We start from the raw sequence: 25323 nt of genomic DNA, 5'->3' as shown, positions 1-25323 counted from the left end.
CATTATAATAAAGGGGTGTAACTGTTGGGTGCAATATAAATACTAGGGGGCATTATTATTATTGGGCACAATATGAAGGGCATTGCTACCAATGGGGGCATTCTTGGGGAGCATTTTTACTATTGGGGGCACTGTTACTAATGAGGGCGAGAGATGGGAGAGAATTATTATTTAGCTTACTCACGTCCAACAAAATGAAATAAAAAGCAATCAAAAAGTGTTATGTACCCCATAAAAACTAAAAGTTGTCCCACAAAAATCAAGCTCACACAGCTCCGTAGAACGAAAAATTAATGCCGCAAAATATAATGTAAAAACTCAGTGGAAGTATTGCTATTTTTTTCTCATCTAAAAAGTTAGTCAGTAATTTCTGTGTACTTTAATATGGTGCAATTAAAAATTACAATTTGTCTAAAAAAAACAAGCTTTCATACGACTATATCGGTAGAAAAATAAAAATGTTCTTGGCATACAACAATTAAAAAAATGAAAAATAAATCAGTTGGGAGCACATTTATTAGGACCGATATTTTAGATGCCGGTCTTAATAAACCCCTAAGCTAGTGGTGGTTCCTTGCTGTCTTACATTTAGACCTTTTTCTATGCCTAAAACCAGGAGTAGAAAATGGAAAATGAGATGAGTCTTCTGGCCCGTCCACTTCCCAATTCACACCATGGCCACAATTTCCAACCTGGCGTGAGCAGGGAGAAGTCGCAACTTGCGGCGTTGGTCTTTAAGGTGCAAAACAGGCTGGTCACCAAGGAGTTAAACTAGTCTAGTACACTATTAGTTCTATTTATATGTTCCTGGATGAATTCCTCTAACATTTGTTCGTTTTCACATGGCCATACTACAGGCACATTTCAGCTTCTGTGTTGTGGCTGCAATGCCTATATCTCCCATGGTTGTAATGATCTAGACTTAGATCACTATTTCACTGCATCATTGTAAGGTGCTCTCAAAATAACAAAGTATTGTCGGCACTAAATTGCAGGAGATTACCGTACTTACCTATTTTATTCTTGCCCTCTTCATACTTAACTCTTTGTAAAATATGATGTACAATCCGACTTCTTGTGGCATTGTTAAAAAAGGTATCTTTGTTGTTTATGATAAAACTGCAAAAATAGCAAAAATTTTGGTTAATTATAACATACATTATAATATTCAACACCACTCCACTTATATTTCCTACTTATTTTGAGATTTTAGGGAACCTACGGAAAGACTGTAAACTATTATCTGCAAATACAGATTTTATGATATTTTTATTCATATTATATGTGAGATGCTTTACTAAATCAAAATGCTTGAAGCTCTATATTTAATTTTTGCTTCAGTTGCAGTAAGAAACACAGAAAGACTTGCAACTTTAACTGAGAAATTATCAAGTACCTTGGACAGCTCCATTGAGGAACACTATACAAAACTCAAACTAGTTGCTTCTACCACTTGAACTCCTAACCGGGGCTTGAAAGTTCTAGACTAATTAGAAGTTCTGAACTGAAACCCTAAAAACTATTTTCATGCAAGAACAACTCCTGAAATTTCAAGACTGCTGGGTGATCCTCATCAAAAAAGACACATTAATGGACAAATGATACCATATTACCAACATGTTTTTTACGTATCTCGAGACAAACACTATGAACTTACAAGCCTACTGGACATCTTATGCTGTACATGCCATATACTATGTTTTTCTACCAGGGTTACAGCCTGCTCAATGATACTTTGCAATGCAGTAAACAAAGTTTAGTCGAATTCTAGAAAATAAATTACAGAATACTTTACCTGTCCCTTCATCAATTAGGGGTTCCACAAGAGTAGGAACATTTTTTAGGGGGTTTCCTTGCCATAATTAGATTGGGATTAGGTTAAGATTTACTGTATTGTGTCATCTAGTCTGTATATTACAGCCCTCCTTGGGCTTTTTTCCGGTCTTACTTAACTAAAATGGGCCAGTGTAGTTTTAAGACCTAAACTGAAATAATATAAAATGTAAACTGTGTGTATTATACAGGGTGGCCCACAAAAAAGTAGCCCACCTCCAATATCTTAAAATCAAACTGCCTAATAGTAAATCTGTCTTAGTTGTCCATAGCGACCAATCAGAGCTCAGCTTTCATTTTTTCAGAGCCCTGTAGGAACTGAAAGCTGAGCTCTGATTGGTTGCTATGGGCAACCAAGACAGATTTACTATTAGGCAGTTTGATTTGGAGATATTGGAGGCAGGCTACTTTTTGGGATTTACAGGAATCAGTGTGGATTTTACAGACAGAAAATCCTCAGTATGTTACAGCTGGAGCAAACCAAAAATTTTAAATCTGCGCCATGTTAATATATGTTGCAGATTTTCACTGATTTCACCCTTTGCAATTTGTTCATTTTGTGAACATACCCTAATTTTCCAATAGACATAGCAAGCATCTCCATTTTATATTTGAATTTGTATAATTACTGTGTTTGATGTTAAACAACTGTTGTAGGAGGAAACTGTAGGAGGACACTATCATACAGAGAAGCTATAATTATTGATATAAAACCAGAGTGGGCATAGAAGGCATCTAACAAGCACTATTAAACCAGAACACGTCATTTCTCCTCGTTACTGATTCAATTATTTTCTATTGCTATTTTGGTAATTGCTAAGTAACTCATTATTTGCAATGCAGTAAACAAACAACCATTAGCGCTCATAATCTAGCCTTTAACCCAATGCATTGTGACATTGCAAAATTAATGAAAGAATAAGCAAATTCAACACTCATTATTATCTCTCAAACATTATAAAATGTGAGCAGAGCAAAAATATTCATTATATAATACAAACATGCATGATCTGTATATTACAGAATGCCCCGGGTTGTCTTAGGGCTCATGCACACATCTTCATGTCCGTTCCGCAGCCCCACAAAACAATAGAACATGTCCTAATGATGTCTGTTTTGCGGGATGAGGATAGGAACATTTGTACAGAATTATTTTTTTAAAATGGCGGCATGCATTATGGTCATTATTTATGGCCATTAGTGTTGAGCAAAGATACGAATTTCAGGAAAATTTTTATTTACTGCAAAGCCGAATTTCCTTGTTCTTCGTGGTAACGAATCTTATGACGTCACCACGCCAGCCAACGTGATGATGTCATCACGCTTCACATGAGATTTCGCACTGGATCTTCAAGCAACATGGCTGTGGTTCCTCTTTGCGATCAAATGGATAGGGTAAGTTTATATAAAAAAAAAATTTTATTGGCAAACAGTAAAATGCTTTAACATGGATCTCAGATACTGCGAGGGGTTCAATGATTGGGGGCGGCACAATTGCCATTGCCTGTCATTGCACCTGCTATTTACAAAGAAATGCACTTTGTGACGAAGTATTACGTTACAAAGCCAATTTTTTTACAAAATTCGGCGAAGCAGCAGAATCAAATTTTAGAGAACTTTGCTCATCTATAATTTAGAGGGGCTCCACAGGGTGTGGGTCCCCTTTTCTCGTGATCAGTGGGGTCCTACTGCTGGGACTAATAGTATTAGTTATCCCCTATCCTGTGGATAGAGCAGGGGCATTGCTAGGTTAAAACATTTGGGGCCTGAACCCCGGATGTCTTGTCCCAGGCCCCAAATGTACTGCCTGCCAGATAAATAAAACTGTATTGCTGTAGGAATATATTGGAGGGGGGTGGAGAGATGGTGTGATTTTATTTACATGGGACTCTCCTGCGGAGAGAGGGAATAGTGCTATTTACATGGGATTGTATGGTGGAGGGGATAAAGAATTATAATTTCTGAGGACACTAAAGGGATGACTATAACTACAGGGGGCACTGCAGGGGGCATTATAAATAATGGGGGCACTACATGGTTAGCATTATAACAGTAGGGGTAAAAATAAATACTGGGGGCACTGTAGGGGAATTTTAAATCCAGGGGAAATTAGGCGTTCTTGTTACTACTGGGGGATCTATACGAGTGACTTATAGATCTGCCTTAATTCTACTAGGGACACTTAGGGGGCCTTATAACTACTAAGGGATCTGTAGAGAGCTTTCTTACCACTGGGGGAACAATAGGGGGCCTTAGTTCTACTGGGGGCTCTGTGAGAGCATTATTAATACTGGAGGGGTTTTCTACTAATGAAGGCACTCTTGGGGAGCATTATCACTGTTGGGGGCACTGTAGGGGGCAGTAATACTAATGAGGGAATTCTAGAAGGGAATTACTATTGGTGGGATATGAGGAGCACTATTACTATGGGGGAGACTGTATGGCACTAATATTTTTTCAGGATAGTATTTGGGGGATTGGGGAGCACAGCGAGCAGCAGGATAACACTGTTGGAACCCCAGGTTGGGGGATGATAGAAAAGTGAGGAAGGTAATATGTCCATGTGTCAAACGCTGCAGAGATGAGGCGCAGCTGAAAGAAGTTGTCCAGACTGAATGGAGAAAATGATGACAGAGAAGATCTACATCACAAGGGACATCCCCTGGGAGGCACTAGATGTGAGAGGTATGTGCGGCTATAAATATATCACTCAGGGCAACTTTCTAAAACTTAACTTTCAATCAATTAATAAAACACATAGAATCAAACAGGTCCCAACAGGACCAAAATAGCCGTAGTACAGCAATCAAAGAGCTATTACACAGGGAAGGCCAGTTATTCAAGCAGACAGGTGATGCAAACGGTACAGCACGTCAAAGATACCTATGCCTGCCCCTAAGCTTACCCTTAAGACATCTGCTCAGCCCAAAGATACACCTTGATGGTAGGAGCACTCTGTCCATGTGCCTCGGCTGACCTATCCCTATGCAGCCCTACAACTTGTCCGATGCAATAGGAAGTTGCCCTAAGTGATATATTTTTCTGTTATTGCAACTCTCAGGTTTATATAATTTTCAGTGATTGTATGTGCTGCTGGTAGCAGCAAATATAATGCGGTGTGCGGTGGGAGGGTCGACTTAGAGAATTGACCATATTTATTGCGGCTTTGGCCCCTGATCTTTGAGACCCTAGCAACACCCCTGGGGTAGAGGATAACTTTTCTAACCAGAATACCCCTTAATAAAGTTTTGGAAGTAAGCAATAGTCCTTAAAGGGTTCTGCAGCTCTTTCTTACTATGATCTGGGATGAATCATCAGCATCTGATTGGCGTGGTCCGACAGCCCGAGACCCCAGCTGATCAGCTGTTTGAGAAGGCAGTGGCGCTGGCTGTAGTGCCCGCGGCCTTCTCCCTGTTTCCCACAGGTCCAGTGACGTCACAACTAGTATCACTGGCCTGGGAGCGGCTAAACCCCACTAAAGTGAATGGGGCTTAGCGGTGCCCAGGACACAGTAAGTACAGTATGTTCTTCTTTTTTATGTTTGATGAAGCGTGGGGGGTCTGATCTGAGGAAGAATGGTGGTGTGATGGGGACTGAACTGAGGAGGAATGGGGTCTGATCTGAGGTCTGACAAGGAAGGGGGGGGGTCTGGATGAGGTCTGATAAAAAGGTCCTCAGGGATAGAATGGGGGTATGATGGGGGAATGACCTGAGGTCTGATGGAGCTTGGGGATCTGATGAGGGTCTGACCTGAGGAGGAATGGGGGGTCTGATCTGAGGCCTGAGGAAGATGAGGGTCTGAACTGTGGTCTGATGGAGGTCTGGATACAGAGGTCTGATGGGTCTTATGTGAGGTCTGATGGAATTTGGGGGTCCTGATTTGGATGTCTTAATTTTTTTTCTTGGTTTCCTCCGTCTGTATCCTAGGTGCGTCTTAGTGTCCGATGCATCTTATGGAGCAAAAAATACAATAACTACAACCAGTGTATATGCCAGGAAATGTCCACTCTTTAAACTGCTCCCACAGGTCGGTGTTCTCCATATTCATTTGCAGCACTCTCAGAATGTAAGGACAACATGGATATGGGACTCAAGCACAGAGGGTGAGAAACCATCGACTCCTATGTCTAATGTATGCAACAAAAAAGATAAAGTGAAGTCTCAAAGGATGCAGCTGTTGCTGGGTGATTCAATCATAAGAAGTGTGGAGCTTAAAGAAAATGGTTTGTGAGATGTCTCCCTGGGCTACTGCAAGAAGAGATAGAAGACGTATTATAATAGTGTTAAGCAAGCAAAGCAGGAAGGGGACGTGGATGTTCTTGTCCATCTAGGGACAAATGACCTGGCTTGCAATGAAGTGTCAGAGGTGAAAAAATCTTTATCACACTTGGTAATGACGTACAGGATTTTGCATCCACCATTTCATTTTCTGGAAGTTCTGCCTGTGCATAATGGTACAGAATGATAGGCAGAGGCACATAAAGGAGTTCAACATAAGGCTTGGTAAATGTTGGGTCAAGAGCAGGAGTTGGCTTTGTTTCTCATGATAGCTCTACTTGGAATAGTAAGGAACTGGACAAAAAAGATGGTTTGCATCTTTCTCTCAAAGGAACAAAGGTACTTAGTGGAACAACTCCAAGAATTTGCGAAAGAGTATTTAAACTAGGAAGGGGGGGGCAAAAGAGTGAAAATTAAAAGAGTTCCCAAATGCCCCCGAAACAATGCCAGAACAGGCCAGAAGCACTGAGGGGTTAAGATATGATAAGCTCAGATGTCCTGTCTACAAATGCTCGCAGTTTAGGTAAAAAAATCAATGAACTTGGTCAATAATGGCATCTGAGAATGTAATTTAGTGGCTGTTACGGAGACATGGTTATATGAAAGAAATGACTGGGACATAACCATACCAGGGTACTCTTTATACAGAAGAGACAGAGAAGGCAAGAAAGGAGGAGGAGTGGCCCTGTATGTGAAAGATAGCATTAAATCTAACCTAATACAAGTTGGTGAGGCCAACATAGAGTCAGTTTGGGTTACGTTGCAGTTTGCTAACCATGCAGTTACTCGTGTAGGTGTGATATATAGACCTCCTGGTCAAGTTAAAGAACTAGATGATCTACTAGTTGAAGAAATAGCTAAAAGGACAATGAAAGGAGAAGTTAACATTATGGGAGATTTCAATCTTCCAGATATAAACTGGAAAACCCAAAATAGCAAGTTCTACCAGGAGTACAGATATTCTAATTCCCTACTGGGGTTATCTCTACAACAAGTGTTGAGGAGCCAACCCGGGGAGGGAGGCCATTTTGATTTGGTATTCACAAACGGGGTTTCGTTAATGATGTCATTGTAGGCGAAACCTTGGGATCTAGTGATCACCAGTCAGTGTGGTTTAATATAAGAACTGTGAAAGAGTCCCACCACACAAAAACAAAAGTTTAGATTTTAGGAAAAACAGACTTTTCAAAATGAAATTAGTCATAAATGAGTCCTTATCAGACTGGAACGGATTACATGGAGTCCCAGGAGAAATGGGACTACTTAAAAGGTGCATTATTGAAGGCAACAGAAAATTGCATTAGACTCGTCAGTAAAAGCAAAAAAAGGAGGAGACCAATGTGGTACTCAGCAGAAGTGGCCCAAATGATTAAAAATAAAAAGCTAGCATTTTGTAATTATAAATTTAACCCAGAGCAATGAAGATAAGGAAATCTACAAGATTAGGCAGAGAGAGGCCAAGCAAGTTATAAGAACTTCTAAAGCGCAGGCAGAAGAAAAACTAGCTCAGTCTATGAAAAAGGGATAAGACATTCTTCAGATATATAAATGAAAAAAGGAATTAAAACAAGGAATAACTAAATTAAAACAAAGGACGGAAGGTATGTAGAAGAGAATAAAGGGCTAGCCGACTGCCTTAATGAATACTTCTGTTCAGTTTTTACAAAGAAAAAGGAGAAGGACCTCCACTAGAAAGAATGACTATTAAAATCGTTTGATGCATGTATCTTTACAGAGGAAGAGGTTCTAAGTTTGCTGTCTAAGGGTGAAGACAGATAAGTCACAGGGGCCTGATGAGATACACCCAAAATTATTAAAAGAGCTTATGTGAGCTGGCAAAACCGTTAACAGATTTATTTAACCAATCATTAGTAACAGGAGTCGTCCCGGAAGATTGGAAATTGGCAAATGTCGTGCCCATTCACAAGAAAGGTAGTAGGGAGGAATCGAGCAACTATAGACCAGTGAGTCTGACATCAATAGTAGGCAAATTAATGGAAACCCTATTAAAGGATAGGATTGTGGAACATCTAAAATCCCATGGATTGCAAGATGAAAAACAACATGGGTTTACTTCAGGGAGATCATGTCAAACAAATCTTATAGATTTTTTTGACTGGGTGAATAAAATAATAGACGGTGGAGGTGCAGTAGACATCGCATATCTAGATTTTAGTAAGGCTTTTGACACTGTCCCACATAGAAGACTTATCAATAAACTGCAGTCATTGAGCATGGACTCCCATATTGTTGAGTGGATTAGGCAGTGGCTGAGTGACAGACAACAGAGGGTTGTAGTCAATGGAGAACATTCAAAACAAGGTAATGTTACCAGTGGGGTTCCACAGGGATCTGTACTGGGACCGATTTTGTTTAATATCTTCATAAGTGATATTGCAAAAGGCCTCGCTGGTAAGGTTTGTCTTTTTGCTGATGACACAAAGATATGTAACAGGGTTGATGTTCCTGGAGGGAAACGCCAAATGGAAAAGGATTTAGGAAAACTAGAAGAATGGTCAGAACTCTGGAAACTGAAATTTAATGTGGATAAGTGCAAGATAATGCACCTGGGGCGTAAAAACCCAAGGGCAGAATATAGAATATTTGACACAGTCCTGACCTCAGTATCTGAGGAAAGGGATTTAGGAGTAATTATTTCAGAAGACTTAAAGGTGGGAAGACAATGTAATAGAGCAGCACGAAATGCCAGCAGAATGCTTGGATGTATAGGGAGAGGTATAAGCAGTAAAAAGAGTGAAGTGCTTATGCCACTGTACAGAACACTGGTGAGACCTCACTTGGAGTATTGTGCGCAGTACTGGAGGCCATATCTCCAGAAGGATATAGATACTCTAGAGAGAGTTCAGAGAAGAGCTACTAAACTAGTACATGGATTGCAGGATAAAACTTACCAGGAAAGGTTAAAGGACCTTAATATGTATAGCTTGGAAGAAAGAAGAGACAGAGGGGATATGATAGAAACTTTTAAATACATAAAGGGAATCAACTCGGTAAAGGAAGAGAGCATATTTAAAAGAAGAAAAACTACCACAAGAGGACACAGTTTTAAATTAGAGGGGCAAAGGTTTAAAAGTAATATAAGGAAGTATTACTTTACTGAGAGAGTAGTGGATGCATGGAATAGCCTTCCTGCAGAAGTGGTAGCTGCAAATACAGTGAAGGGGTTTAAGCATGCATGGGATAGGCATAAGGCCATCCTTCATATAAGATAGGGCCGGGGGCTATCCATAGTATTCAGTATATTGGGCAGACTAGATGGGCCAAATGGTTCTTATCTGCCGACACATTCTATGTTTCTATGTTTCTATGCTTTCTATAATTATTCTACATGAAAAAATGAGAAGATACTTTTCTTGTACTGATCCTAAGTAACAGCCTGGACTATTGAGAACCAAAATCTCCTAGCCTTTGATGCTGGATGAATATATGCATAGCTCACTGTACAGATTTGATTTCTGGGAAAGGTGGTCTTTACACCATGCTCTAAAAGAAATCTGAAAATCAATCTACCTATTACCTTTTAGGAGCTCAGCTAAGAATATAGAAATGTGGCAGTATCATCATTGTACTGACCCACATAATAAAATTATGTTATTTTTACCACACAGTGAACGCCATAAATAAATTCCATGTTAAAATTGCTGTTTTTTTTTAATTTTTCCCACTATATATACCGCAAAATCTAATAAAATAAAAATTTTGAAAGAAATTTGAAAAAATGGACTGCTGGAACACAAAGGGGGAGAATATTATTGGTCATTAAGGCTTAAATTATTTATGTGACTAAGGGGTTAAAAATGGAATTGTGTCCCCTGAGTTGTGCGCCAGCAAGATTTACTGCAGACACAAAAAATCTACAATAAGAAAATGTGACATTTTGGGAGGGTTTTTCCAATTTTAATGTTGCTGTTAGGAGGTTAAAATGAGAAGTAATTCATTAAAGTATCACTTATCCTTCCAATCTGGTATAGAGAGGACCGGCACTCGCTTTCTTGGATTTGTCCTTGCAATCGTCATATCCACTAAAATCCTTTACACTTATTGACCTTACTTACTGGTGAATCCTTTGCTGGCTGAACGGAGCAGTGTAACAGTCATTCTCTTCCAAGTCTGGTATAGTTTCCTTGTCCAGTCTCATAGGTTTTTTCGGTAACCATCCTCGGAACCTGCTTAGCTGCTTCTCCATCCTACAAATAATATCAATGATAGCAAGTGACTAAAATGTTGCATTAATATCGGGGGAAACATTATCCATTTCTTTCTATATTTACTTAGATAAATTTGATTTATAATATTCTTACGTTCCAAGGAAATATTTTTAATACAATTGAGCATATTGTTAATGCACTGTGTAAGTACAAGTAGCAGAAAATATATATTGAAGAATATATATAGTTCAGAAAACTACTGATATGTCATGGAGACCTGTCAGAAGCTTCCCTAGATGTAGTGCAGGCCCTGAGACCACTACCACTGATTAGAACAAAGCTGCTAAAGTACAGGTTGGTGTACTTTTCAGCTTTGGGTAAAAACAGATTTTCCCAGAATTATTTGGGAGAGCCTGAATTGCCTACAGATGTACATAGATAAATTATAGATAAAATGACCAGATTCTCATGAACCTTTATCAAAAAAGCATTTCTGGAATTTATGTACATAGTATATGATCCAACTGTTTAAGTAACCTTGCTTCTATCAACAGTCACCTCTGTGAGGAGTTCTGAGATATTAATCAGAGTGGATGGTGGTCGTAGTCAGATGATGTCATCAATAGATCAGCAGCACAACATCAATTGTGGATTCAATTCATCATATTATCCGAGTGGTTGGAATGCTAGGCCCCAGCCCTCGGGCCTCAGTTAACAAATATTGAAGAAACCGCAGGACTCTTCTTCTAAAGCTTACTGTTATCTTTATTCATAAAATATAGCAACAATGTTTTGACTATAAAAAGTCTTTATCAAGCTCGATAAAGACTTTGTATTGTCGAATTGTCACTGCTACGTTTGGTGAATAAAGGTAACATCAAGCTTTAGAAGAAGAGTGCTGTGGTTTCTTCAATATTTGTAGTCAGATCATGATCACATTTCATGCTGTCACTAATAGTCCGCAGTTGGACATCAGTATATGCGTATGTGTGACTGACCAGATTTGACAGAGAGCAGGTTCTTAATAGTGGAAGTAATAAGCTGCTTTAATCATTGTTCACCCAGCTTAAAAGCGTTTCCTACTCCTTACTACTGATACTCTATCCTCAGGATGCGCCATAAACATTAGATCAGTGGTGTCCGACACCCCCACACCTATGCAGATCAGCTGTTGTACACAGTTCCATCCATAGTGTAGTGTATGGAGCTGGTTAATGAAGGGCTGCTTCTATTGCAGTGAATGCAAGCAGCACTTCAGTTACAAGGTCCGTCCACTATACAATAGATGGAGATATCTAGTTCTAAAGCCAACTTCTAGCACTAGAGCTACACTGAAACAGCTGATCAATGGTGGGTACACGGGGTTGGACTTCTGCCAATCAGATATTGATGGCTTATTCTGAGGACAGGCCATCAATAGCAAAGGAGTGGACAACCCCTTTAACCATGGAAGATGTCTGGGGTCTACAGTAATTTATAAATAAATATAACAAAATAAAAAAAATCTGTCAAAAAAATTAGACTTGGTCATTTATGGAAGGTGAACCTCCACCCCAGTCTCAAGTCTTTTGCAGCATCTTACAGGTTTTCCTCCAGGATTTCTATGCATTTAGCTCCATCCATCTTTCCATCAATTCTGACCAGCTTCCCTATCCCTGCTGAAGAAAAGCATCCCAACAGCATGTTTCATGGTGGGGATGGTGTGTTCAGGGTGATGAGAAGTGTTAGTTTTCCACCACACATACTGTTTTGCATTTACGCTAAAATGTTCAACTTTAGTCTCATCTGACCAGAGCACCTTTGCTCCACATCTTTGCTGTGTCCCCTACATGGCTTGTGGTAAACTACAAATGGGACTTCTTATGGATTGCTTTCAAAAATGGGTTTCTTCTTTCCACTGTTCCATAAAGGCCAGATTTGTGGAGTACACGGCTAATAGTTGTCCTGAGGACAGATTCTCCCACCTGAGCTGTGGATTTCTGCAGCTTCTCCAGAGTGACCATGGGCCCCTCTTGGCTGCTTCTCTAATTAGTGCTATACTTGCCTGGGCTGTCAGTTTAGGTGCATGGCCATGTCTTTGTAGGTTTGTAGTTGTCCCATACTTTTACCATTTTTGGATGCTGGATTCAACAGTGCTCTGTGAGATGTTCAGAGTTTGAGATATTTTTTTATAACCTAACCCTGCCTTACACTTCTCCACAACTTTATCTCTAACCTGTCTGGTGTGTTCCTTGGTTTCCATGATGCTGTTTGTTCACTAACAAACTTCTGAGGCCTTCACAGAACAGCTGTAATTATACTGAGAAAAAAGTACATACAGGTGGACTCTATTTACTAATTAGGTGACTTCTGAAGGCAATTGGTCACACTGGATTTTATTTAGCGATATCAGAGTACAGGGGGCTGAATACCAATGCACGCCACAAATCATCAATATCCGCTGCTGACAGCTCCCTTTGCAACTGCCAACCAATGACGTCCCAGATGGGCTCGATAGGAGACAAGTCCGGACATGTTGCAGACCATAGTGGCTTGTTTAGGCCACGCAGGCTGCACTGAGAAACATGTGGCCTGTTGCTGTCCTATTGATGAAAAAGGCTCCCAAGACACTTTAGAGAAGTTGCCATACCACTGGTTTCACGACCAAATCAGTGTAACACCAAGTTGTAAGTGTACTTGAAATAACTATTATGACAACCCACATTATAATCCCGGGAGTAGTACTAGAGTAATGTTGCCCTGTGAAGGCCTCTTTATGGTGTTGCCCATGTTGCCTTGAGACCAATCTCCAGCTATCATTGCATCTGAGACCAAAGGGGGCTGAAGAGGATAGCCTGAATTGTTATCTTGCTGTGCACCATGACAGTTTTTGAAAGTGGTGGGGTGAAATGAACACACCTGTAGCCTAATGTTGTGCTAACACCTTCTAATGGTTTGTGTAGAGACACTGTTTGCCTTCCTAGGCTTGGGATGTGATATCCACTTTCACTTAGGATGTGATATCCACTTTCACTATGAACCATTCCTCTGATCAGACAATCTGTCTGTGTAGACGTTCGTCTCTGTGCACCTCTTGCTATCATTCCAGTTCGTCATTGTTTTCCTAACACCAGGACACGCAACATTGAAAAGTGCTGACTTCTCAGTCTAGGCATGTAGCGATCTTATGTAGTAAACAAGGTCTCTTAGTTCAAGGATTATGTCCTTCTCAGTTTGTGACAAGCGGTGATAACTGGCACATCGACAAACAGAAGGCATTGCATAATTATCCCTCATGACTTGACTTTAGGTTTCATGTAGCTAAAAAATCATTTTCAATCTGGCATTTTTGCCCCTCCCACATGCCACAGATTGGAACGTGGTGCTTAAAAATGACATCATCTGCAGAGAGCAACACCTACTACTTCCTTGATTTGCGATACTTTAAGGCTTGTCCTTCTTGATGTTGCATTTTCATTGTTGAGGAGTGAATATATAATTAGTTAAGGCATGTCAATTTATTTACAGTTAACATAGAGGAGAATGGCTTGTTATTTTACTGACCTGCTCATGAACTTGTATCGTCGGTGCAGGTAATAGATTTTTCTCCTGGAAGAACAGCAAAAATGAAGCCAGTCGAGAAGAAAACCCATCGTCAGTTACAGTATCAACTACCAAGAAAGCAAAGGAGATTGAAGACAGAAGCCTGTAAGAGGTGGAGGAAGACTAGAGAGATTAACACACACAACAGTCAAAAGAGACTACTGTGTCAATCATTCAACCTCTCTTTAAGGGCACCTATACTTCAGATACAGAATATCTTGAATTAACTAGCTTATAACATTTACCAAAATAAATGGAAGTCTTTCATCTTACAGAACTAAACATTTGGTATTGCTTACTGTAAATTTGTAATACAGAAAGGTGCTATGATACCACAGCACATTAAAAGGCAAAACAGTTGCCAAAGCAGACATGAAAAAGCCATTGCTGGTATAAGTGGTTTGTAAAATAACTTTAGCAATCAATGCCAGGCAGCTATTGGCAAGACCAATAAAATCAAAAGGTGGCTATGCTGAGATGAATATAGTCATACCCTTTTATAAATCATTAGTCAGACCACACTAGGAATGCTGTATGAGTGTTTAGAAAATGTGCACTAAAGCAGGTTCAGAGGCAGATGACAAAAGACAGCTTAGGGCCTATGACCCAATTACTATGTACAGATAAAGCAAAATCCAATACAGAGATCTGTCTAATGACCTTTTGTACCTAGGCCTGTAACCAAGACAAGGGGCACCCAGTATGGTTACAGGACAGACGTTATATGCACATAAAATGTGGTAAGAATTTGTAACATAGCTCTAATGTTAACCTATGTAGCTATGACAGGTTTTCTTCTTCTGTCAGGTTTCTTTGTAGTTCATGGTCTTTCATCTCCCCTCTTCTGGACCAACATTGCAGGCTGATAAGTTAAACTAGGTGACCTTTCGTCAGCCATACTAACCATGGCACTAATCAAGCCAAAGTCCACATTTGTGTCTCTCTTCCTGACGATGGAACACATCCAAATGTAGTTTCTATCATCGCCTATCCATAACTGTCTACAGTTCTACTATTTCTTAGTATTTTCACATACTGTGTCTGATTTTTTGATTCAGATATTTTTTATAAAATTTTTGGTCTCAGTCTGAAGTTTTAGAAAGTTGTTCGCTGCCAGAATGCTCACCTGCCCTCTTGCTCTGTCCTGCCAGTGGTCCCTGCACACCGGCATCTCTCAGCTTCTTCCTGGTGAGGACGGTCATTAGAGTAGTGCTACTCTGCTCATTCCATACTGGCTGAGGACTGTCCCTTGCCTGCAGTGCCTCTCTCTGTATGTAGGGCATGTGCACCCCCTCCAGCTCCTAAAGGTCCAGCATGTGCATCTTAGTCTGTCAGTCAATGGCTGAGCCAAACCACAGTGTTTAAGGCACCTTCTCTTGTGAGAGGGCATCTGAGCAAAAGGTATTCTAGCTAGCTAGCTAGCTTCCCCCTGCCTATTTTGACCTTGTGCTGCCTGCCCTGACCTTTGGCTTGTTAACCAGACTGTATGAACTGTCCCTGCCCTGACCTGCCTGCCCTCTGCTTTGTCCCTGACTACAATTTTGCCTGATCCCTTGGTGCTGAGCACCACTGTCTCTTGACCTTTGTGGGTCAGCAGTGAAGAGAGACTACTCCATGAGATTGAGGCCTGGTGGTTTCCCTACAATAGAGTCCAGATCGCTGTACTGTGTTGAAAAGGTGAAGACAATAGGGTTGCTCTTAGGAGTAGCCCCAAGTCAATTCTTCTCTCAGTACACAATTCTTACATTAAGTAGGCTTTTAATGACAAAATACACGCTGGTACGGTTAAAGGGAACCTGCATTCATGAAAATATAAAGCAATCTACAGACAGCATGTTATAGAGTTTTCCGTCATTTATAATTCTAAAATAATAAATATACCACCACAAATTTATTATATTCAATCCATATCTTTATTAATCATAATTCTGACACAATTAAACCTATCCCAAAAAAACTATTTAAAAGCATAAGCGGAGGAACTATTACAATGTCTATTCAGTAGTAACACGTTTTGCTAACATGATTACTCTGGAGGTATGAGGAAGCCTCTGCACTTGCACTTTATATATTTTGTTTAAGTCACTGACTTTTTTTCCAGACTAGTCTTTATACTTATTATATAATGTACAAACCGGATTCCCAAAAAGTTGGGACACTATACAAATCGTGAATAAAAACTGAATGCAATGATGTGGAGGTGCCAACTTCTAATATTTTATTCAGAATAGAACATAAATAACGGAACAAAAGTTTAAACTGAGAAAATGTACCATTTTAAGGGAAAAATATGTTGAATCAGAATTTCATGGTGTCAACAAATCCCCAAAAAGTTGGGACAAGGCCATTTTCACCACTGTGTGGCATCTCCCCTTCTTCTTACAACACTCAACAGACGTCTGGGGACCGAGGAGACCAGTTTCTCAAGTTTAGAAATAGGAATGCTCACCCATTCTTGTCTAATACAGGCCTCTAACTGTTCAATCGTCTTGGGCCTTCTTTGTTGCACCTTCCTCTTTATGATGCGCCAAATGTTCTCTATAGGTGAAAGATCTGGACTGCAGACTGGCCATTTCAGTACCCGGATCCTTCTCCTACGCAGCCATGATGTTCTGATTGATGCAGAATGTGGTCTGGCATTATCTTGTTGAAAAATGCAGGGTCTTCCCTGAAAGAGATGATGTCTGGATGGGAGCATATGTTGTTCTAGAACCTGAATATATTTTTCTGCATTGATGGTGCCTTTCCAGACATGCAAGCTGTCCATGCCACACGCACTCATGCAACCCCATACCATCAGAGATGCAGGCTTCTGAACTGAGCGTTGATAACAACTTGGGTTGTCCTTGTCCTCTTTGGTCCGGATGACATGGCGTCCCAGATTTCCAAAAAGAACTTCGAATCGTGACTCGTGTGACCACAGAACAGTCTTCCATTTTGCCACACTCCATTTTAAATGATCCCTGGCCCAGTGAAAACGCCTGAGCTTGTGGATCTTGCTTAGAAATGGCTTCTTCTTTGCACTGTAGAGTTTCAGCTGGCAACGGCGGATGGCACGGTGGATTGTGTTCACTGACAATGGTTTCTGGAAGTATTCCTGAGCCCATTCTGTGATTTCCTTTACAGTAGCATTCCTGTTTGTGGTGCAGTGTCGTTTAAGGGCCCGGAGATCACGGGCATCCAGTATGTTTTTACGGCCTTGACCCTTACGCACAGAGATTGTTCCAGATTCTCTGAATCCTCGGATGATGTTATGCACAGTTGATGATGATAGATGCAAAGTCTTTGCAATTTTTCGCTGGGTAACACCTTTCTGATATTGCTCCACTATCTTTCTGCGCATTGTGGGAATTGGTGATCCTCTACCCATCTTGGCTTCTGAGAGACACTGCCAGTCTGAGAAGCACTTTTTATACCCAATCATGTTGCCAATTGACCTAATTAGTGTTAATTGGTCTTCCAGCTGTTCGTTATGCTCAAATTTACTTTTTCCAGCCTCTTATTGCTACTTGTCCCAACTTTTTGGGGATTTGTTGACACCGTGAAAATTGGAATCAACGTATTTTTCCTTTAAAATTATACATTTACTCGGATTAAACATTTGATCTGCATTCAGTTTTTATTCACAATTTGTTTAGTGTCCCAACTTTTTGGGAATACGGTTTGTAGCATTAATATCTTTACCATATATACAAAGGTATATACAATACTGATATGTTATTTATTTAATATATTGATTATTTATCGTAGCTGAAAGGGTATAATTAATACTAATTTAGAATATATATTGCACAATAATTAGATATACTTGCACTTTAATAATCTGACTTAGTATACAGGTCCTTCTCAAAAAATTAGCATATTGTGATAAAGTTCATTATTTTCTGTAATGTACTGATAAACATTAGACTTTCATATATTTTAGATTCATTACACACAACTGAAGTAGTTCAAGCCTTTTCTTGTTTTAATATTGATGATTTTGGCATACAGCTCATGAAAACCCAAAATTCCTATCTCCAAAAATTAGCATATCATGAAAAGGTTCTCTAAACGAGCTATTAACCTAATCATCTGAATCAACTAATTAACTCTAAACACCTGCAAAAGATTCCTGAGGCTTTTAAAAACTCCCAGCCTGGTTCATTACTCAAAACCACAATCATGGGTAAGACTGCCGACCTGACTGCTGTCCAGAAGGCCATCATTGACACCCTCAAGCAAGAGGGTAAGACACAGAAAGAAATTTCTGAACGAATAGGCTGTTTCCAGAGTGCTGTATCAAGGCACCTCAGTGGGAAGTCTGTGGGAAGGAAAAAGTGTGGCAGAAAACGCTGCACAACGAGAAGAGGTGACCGGACCCTGAGGAAGATTGTGGAGAAGGACCGATTCCAGACCTTGGGGGACCTGTGGAAGCAGTGGACTGAGTCTGGAGGAAGACTGGGGAGAGGGAAATGCCAAAATGCCTGAAGTCCAGTGTCAAGTACCCACAGTCAGTGATGGTCTGGGGTGCCATGTCAGCTGCTGGTGTTGGTCCACTGTGTTTTATCAAGGGCAGGGACAATGCAGCTAGCTATCAGGAGATTTTGGAGCACTTCATGCTTCCATCTGCTGAAAAGCTTTATGGAGATGAAGATTTCATTTTTCAGCACGACCTGGCACCTGCTCACAGTGCCAAGACCACTGGTAAATGGTTTACTGACCATGGTATTACTGTGCTCAATTGGCCTGCCAACTCTCCTGACCTGAACCCCATAGAGAATCTGTGGGATATTGGGAAGAGAAAGTTGAGAGACGCAAGACCCAACACTCTGGATGAGCTTAGGGCCGCTATCGAAGCATCCTGGGCCTCCATACCACCTCAGCAGTGCCACAGGCTGATTGCCTCCATGCCACGCCGCATTGAAGCAGTCATTTCTGCAAAAGGATTCCCGACCAAGTATTGAGTGCATAACTAAACTTAATTATTTGAAGGTTGACTTTTTTTGTATTAAAAACATTTTTCTTTTATTGGTCGGATGAAATATGCTAATTTTTGGAGATAGGAATTTTGGGTTTTCATGAGCTGTATGCCAAAATCAACAATATTAAAACAAGAAAAGGCTTGAACTACTTCACTTGTGTGTAATGAATCTAAAATATATGAAAGTCTAATGTTTATCAGTATATTACAGAAAATAATGAACTTTATCACAATATGCTAATTTTTTTTAGAAGGACCTGTATATAAGGACCTATGCTGTGTCAGTATTATGATTAATAAAGATATGGATTGAATCTAATAAAATTGTGATGGTATATTTATTATTTGTAATTAGAAAAATATATCAAGAAATATATAGGTGTTTAAATTACACCTTTTACTGATTATCTTCCTATTTAGCTATATATCTCAACTTTCTCAGTTCCTCCTGCTCTATAAGACGCTGCCTGCAGATTGCACAGGATTTTATGATGACGGGTTACCTTTAAGAAATACATTCATCTAGATGAGCAGGTTTCTGATTCAAGGCTTTTGTGCTCATCCCACAATATAATATTGTAGCATATAAGATTGGCTCAATGCTGCAATGCTTTTCATGTAAATCTGCTAATACTTCTTTACTGTAGCTTTCCAATAAACTACGACATGAATTATAAATGATGTATACATAATTTATGTGTACTTGTCCTCAGTAACCTCTAGTGAGCCATTTAAAGATTCCTCTAGACGCATGACTATGTGTTTGTGGATAAGACGTGCAGCCTGCTGCTGATAGTCTGGATGCTAGTTCATTATCCGACTTTAGCATGATGACAACTGCAACTATTAAGCAATTGACACCCCTAGTGCCGAAACCTCTAAAGCAATCTACTCCTTTTCCCTGGACTCACCTCAGCAAGTGAAGAACTACTTCATGGTTTCGTGTAGTTATAAACAGTACGAAATAGAACAGGAAATCTTATGCAGCCTACTATCCAGATGACTTCTTCTTTCTGATATCTTGTTTCTTATTTATGGTTTTCAAGAATAAAACAGTGATTGAAAAAGTGAGCTCACTTTAAAGGGGTTGTCCAACCAGTACAATATATTTTTGCTTTAAGACATTTTTAAAAAGTCACACTCTCCTCATCAATCCCCTCCATTCTCATTCTGATGCTTTCTGGGTCCTCCACAGGTGTCTACTTTCTGGTCCCCCTTGACACAACTGATTACTGACCACAGCAGTGACCTATGTAGAGAGAGACCAGGCAGTGGAGAGCAGCAGCGGACTGGGGAAGCCACAGAACTGCTCATATCCAGACAGGTTGCCTGCTTATTAAAGGATTATATATATATATATATATATATATATATATATATATATATGTGTGTGTCTATGGAGAGGGGAGGGTAAAGAAAAAGTGAATGGGCTGCGAGACATAGACAGAGGCAGAGAGACTGCTCCTGGCGATTTTCTGTTTAATTCACTGCTGGATTTACATCTAAATGCATGGGGAAATTCATGTCAGAGCAAGAATATAACATAATTACGAGGATGCTACAAAGTATACTATAGAGTTGCTACAGAGAGATCATGGACATCATTTCACCTCCTAAAACAATTTCATTTTTTAGGGAATGGACCTATTGTTTTTACTTGTTTGCTGGTCTGGGAGATAAACTGTATATTAATTTTTATTTTACAAGAAAGTGTTCACCCTTGGCCAATCTATTTTGTGCCCTGTCACCATATATGCTTTCTGGTCTCACCATAGATGTGTATATTCTACCAATGTAAGGAAAAATTAACTTTCAGATTTACAATATACACACTTAAAGGGGTTGTCCCACAAAGAATATTCTGCATTTTGCAAACCAGCACCTGGATCTGAATACTTTTCTAATTGCATGTAATTAAAAATTTAGTATAGCCACTGAGTTATTCAATATAATGCATAGCACCATCTGCTATTTGCTTTTTTTCTAAATTCTCCAGCTCACTGAGTTTAACATACATGCACAGTTCCATCCTTCAACTGCCACCAGCTGCAGCAGAAAGGACACACCCCTGACAAAGTGCACACCCCCTGAGCTGCCAGCTTGAAATAAATCTAGCACAGTAATTACAGCAATGAATGGACAGATCTCTGAATCCATGTGAGGTACTGGGCTCGTTCTAAGTTTGTTAAAAAGAGACTGTCCTGTGTGATATGATACTGGATTACATTTTTTACATTATGGGATAACCCCTTTAATAACAATTGGATGTTTAATACCATAGCAGGCCATTAATTAATAGCAGACTATGGACAATGATGTGGCAATTTTACTGTGAGCCTTTCCAGCTAGACTTGCAATTTCTGAAAACTAGAGAGGTCTGTTCTGGGAACACATCCAGAAAATGAGGGTAAGCATCCTTATCTTCAGAAGTTAGATGTATTTAACCAAAGCAAAACTTGCTGAACGTGCAAATTTCTGCATCTTCTAAACAGCCAAGCTGTCCGATTCTTTCATGTCTGACAATCTCCGTCTACTAAGAAGGTCATTGACTCACAATGTTACAACTAGTGATGGATGAACATCTCCCGGGATGGTTCGCGATCGCGCGAACACGATCAAATGTTCACGAACCGCAAGTTCGTGGCGGGTCCCATTCATTTTAATGGCAGGCGAACCTGAAAAACCTTCAGCTCATATTTGCAGCCAAGAAATAATTACTAGAAGTGCACAAATAGTCCCACAACATGGACAGTGACATACCAGATGTATTATTCGAATTTGCGATCTCCATTTATTATTTTTTTCAATGCGAAATATCAGCAATATATTTTTCGCGTACGCGCAATCGCAAATGCACTATAAAGTACCCAAATGCACTATAAAGAAAGTATATTGGTATATAACACCCCGCTTCAATCAGTTTTTTGGGGAGCGACTGGTATATCACACCAGTAGAAATTATTTGTTCCAATAACGCTTGTCCCTCTATATACCTCCCGTATCGCAGCAGAACCGCACACAACTGCCGCACAATACAAATGCACTATAATATACTTTCTAACATAGAAGTATATAATAACATTGTACAAGGAAGGCAATCCATTAGAATATACATGAAGATAAAACGTAACCTTTAATAATTTTACTATGAGGGTCCATTCACACGTCCGTAAGTGTTTTGCGGATCCACAAAACACGGACACCGGCAATGTACATTCCGCAATTTGTGCACCGCACATCGCCGGCACTATAATTGAAAATGCCTAATCTTGTCTGCAATTGTGGACAAGAATAGGACATGTTCTATTTTTTTGCGGAAATGGAAGCACGGGAACAGAGCTTAGCCCCGCCCACACTAGTAGATACTAGTCGTGACGTCACTGGGCCAGCGGTAAACAGCGAGAAGGCCGCGGTGATGCTGAAGCGCCGCTGCCTTCTCAAACAGCTGATCGACGGGGGTCCCGGGTGTCGGACCCCCGCCGATCAGATGCTGATGATCTTTCCAGAGGATAGATCATTAGTTAAAACAAAGTGCAGAACCCCTTTAAGCAAAAAGCATAGATGTGGTAGGCAATAACAAGTGCTCGGCGGCACTAAATCAGGTGCTCGGCGGCACCAAATCAGAAACCATATGTCCTACCACAACCTGGGGGGTTCCAATGCACATCCATGAATCCCGGAGGGAAAGCAAAAACGATCTATCCTTAGGCTAGATAATGATGTGGTATTGAAGGACAAGGTGGGTAAAGAACTGTCCCTGATATTGCCCTACAGGGGGGTGCTATTCTGGCCCTGATAGCCTTACCACAGACCACCCGCCCTGATAAGAGCGACCCCGCCCGGAACCTTACCCTATATAAAAATGGCCCTAGTAAGCCCCTAGCCCCTAGGCCCCTGACTTCCAGGTGATCACTATATAGATCTATGTGTTTTTGACTCATTATAAAAGTATAAGTATATCGCACCCCTCTGTGTATCACACCTATCGACAGCACACCTATACTAGTCCTTAAAAAGACTTTTGTGGCCCTATGAGCTAGCGTTTGGTGTCCCTAACAGTCTGTCCCTGCTCCACACAGCAACCTCTCCCTACACTGGCAAAAGACTAAATGTAAAATGGCAGCCAGATAAAGTTTATTTATAAGGTAAGCGGGTATGTCCATGTGCTGAAATGTCTCAATTGGCTGTCCTGTACCACCTGATGGATGTGTCATGGGTCAAAGTTCTTCACAATGTAAAAGAATATGGCGGGCGCAAATTTCTCAATATGTTCGCATGTTCGGCATATCGCGAACACGCAAAGTTCCCCGCGAAACGACCGCCGGGCGAACCGCAAGGCCATCTCTAGTTACAACATGTACTTATGGGTACCTACCTGAATGGCATCCTAACATTCATAAGCTCGGCATATCTTCCTAGAACCTCCCACGGTGCGTGAAGTTTTACAAACATGATGTCGCTGTTGGTGATAGATGACTGTAATGAGACAACAGCAGGAATTATGAATGCGTGAAGTCCCCAAAATACATGAAAATGATTATTTCTGCTACATTAGTCATTGCACTTCTGCTATATTAAACACAAATCCATATTTGTATCTTATCATGCTTTATTTAAACCCATTTTTTATGGTTACTTTTATATTACCGTACTGATATCAGCTTATATTTTGTGTGTATTCAAAGATTATCCACATGTTGTTGAGTTGTCTTGTCATCCCAATCTGTGATTACTAATAAATCTTAAAACTTTGTACAATACATTAACTCTAACACAAAGTGGAACATTTATGAAGACCGGTGATTTAGACTTTGGTCTTCGTCCCTTGTGTGCTGGCGGTACATCTGTCTATGTTATGTAGAGGTGCCAGCCTCTATATAATTTAGGCAGACTTTACACTTGTCTAAATCTAAGCCAGCTTCCTTGCTGTCATAGATTTAGACAATTTTCTATGCCTAAAAGAGACGTAGAAAATGATAAATGAGACGGGCCAGCCCCCCTTTTATAGAACTGCTGTGAGTGTCGGAAAAGGGGGAAAAGTCACAGAGTGCGCCGCAAATAACCACTGTGCCACAATCCGCAACAGATATATGCCAAAAAGTGCTGTATATCTGTTCGTGAATGACCCCCAACTTTGTGGTTTATTTGATCACGTGTGGTGCATGCAATATGTTGGCTGCTACGGCTATTGGAAATATTTTTGCAGTTGGTGGAACGATAATTTCGTGCATGTTCTGTTACTGTGAGTAGCGGTGCATAAAGAAATGATCTGACTAGTCAAATGATTCAGGGATTGTACACGCGTCGTAAAATTCATACATGCATGCTTGCAAATTCATTGAATCGATTTGTTTAAATATCATAATGCATGAGCCGATACTCGCAGTAAAGGCACATGCACGTAAGGCTGTGCAAGATGTTTGGTCATATTAATCAGCCGTGAGAGAGCGTCCTGAGCTGCGGGGACACTCCTTAAAAAAGTGAAAATTCACTCAGATAAACAAATCGATTTGTACGTATTCGATTTGTTCATCACTAGGTGGAATGTATTCTTCTCTTATCTCAGGAAAGCATTTTGGATTTTCATTCTGAACACGTGTGCACCAAAAAGGTATGAACAGGCGTCAAGACTTTATTTTTCATTATAAATTCCTGTTGCTTTATGTTCTCTCTAGTTGGCTGTAGAGGGTTAATGTGTCAACATTATGATGTAATGATTTTAATTTTATATGTCTGTGTATGTATTTTTAAATTGGTTTATAGAAGTATTTATAAGCTATGACTAAGGTCATAGAGATGCCTGAAATGCGTAACCAATAGTCCCTTCTTGTCACTTACGGATTTTATAAGGATTTCTAATAAAGTCTAAGGGCACTTTCACACTAGCGTTATTCTTTTCCAGTACTGAGTTCCGTCACAGGGGCTCAATACTGGAAAAAAAAAACCTTCAGTTTTATCCTAATGCATTCTGAATGGAGAGCAATCCGTTCAGTATGCATCAGGATGTCTTCAGTTCAGTCCCTCTTACGGTATTTGGCTGGATAAAATACCGCCGGAATGCCGGATCTATTGAAATGTATTAATGCCGGATCCGGTATCAAGTGTTCCAGAAAACTGGATCCGGTTTCCCGGTCTGCACATGCGCAGAAATTTAGAAATGCGAAAAAATAAATACCGGATCCGTTTTCCCGGATGACACCGGAGAGACAGATCTGGAATTTCAATGCATTTGTCAGATGGATCTGCATCTGGATCCATCTACAAATGATATCCGTTTGCATACGGATTTCCGGATCCGGCAGGCAGTTCCAGCAACAGAACTGCCTGCCGGATCCTCACTGCGCAAGTGTGAAAGTACCCTAAAGCATTTTATTTCATGGGATGCTGGATTTTCCTTTTTCGTTTTTCTATTCAAACATCATCTCCTATTAAAACACTTCTTAGATAACATTCATGTACCAAACTGACAGCGCAGAACATATAAGACATGATATACAC

At 40.2% G+C, this 25323-nt stretch overlaps 1 protein-coding gene across 1 annotated transcript in view; it reads right to left on the bottom strand.

Moving 5' to 3' along the window:
* The window catches only part of ANO4 (anoctamin 4), a 364269-nt gene that overhangs the window by 98562 nt on the left and 240384 nt on the right, over positions 1-25323 (bottom strand). Inside the window, 4 exon segments of the mRNA XM_040415706.1 lie at positions 1013-1119; positions 10188-10319; positions 13824-13868; positions 23201-23301. Of these exon segments, the coding sequence (XP_040271640.1) occupies positions 1013-1119; positions 10188-10319; positions 13824-13868; positions 23201-23301 (385 nt within the window).

Source organism: Bufo bufo, chromosome 1 (assembly GCF_905171765.1).
Source record: "Bufo bufo chromosome 1, aBufBuf1.1, whole genome shotgun sequence".
In the NCBI taxonomy this organism is placed as follows: Eukaryota; Metazoa; Chordata; class Amphibia; order Anura; family Bufonidae; genus Bufo; species Bufo bufo.
The sequence above is the reverse complement of the archived record's forward strand: the minus strand, read 5'-3'. Positions and strand labels throughout refer to the sequence as shown.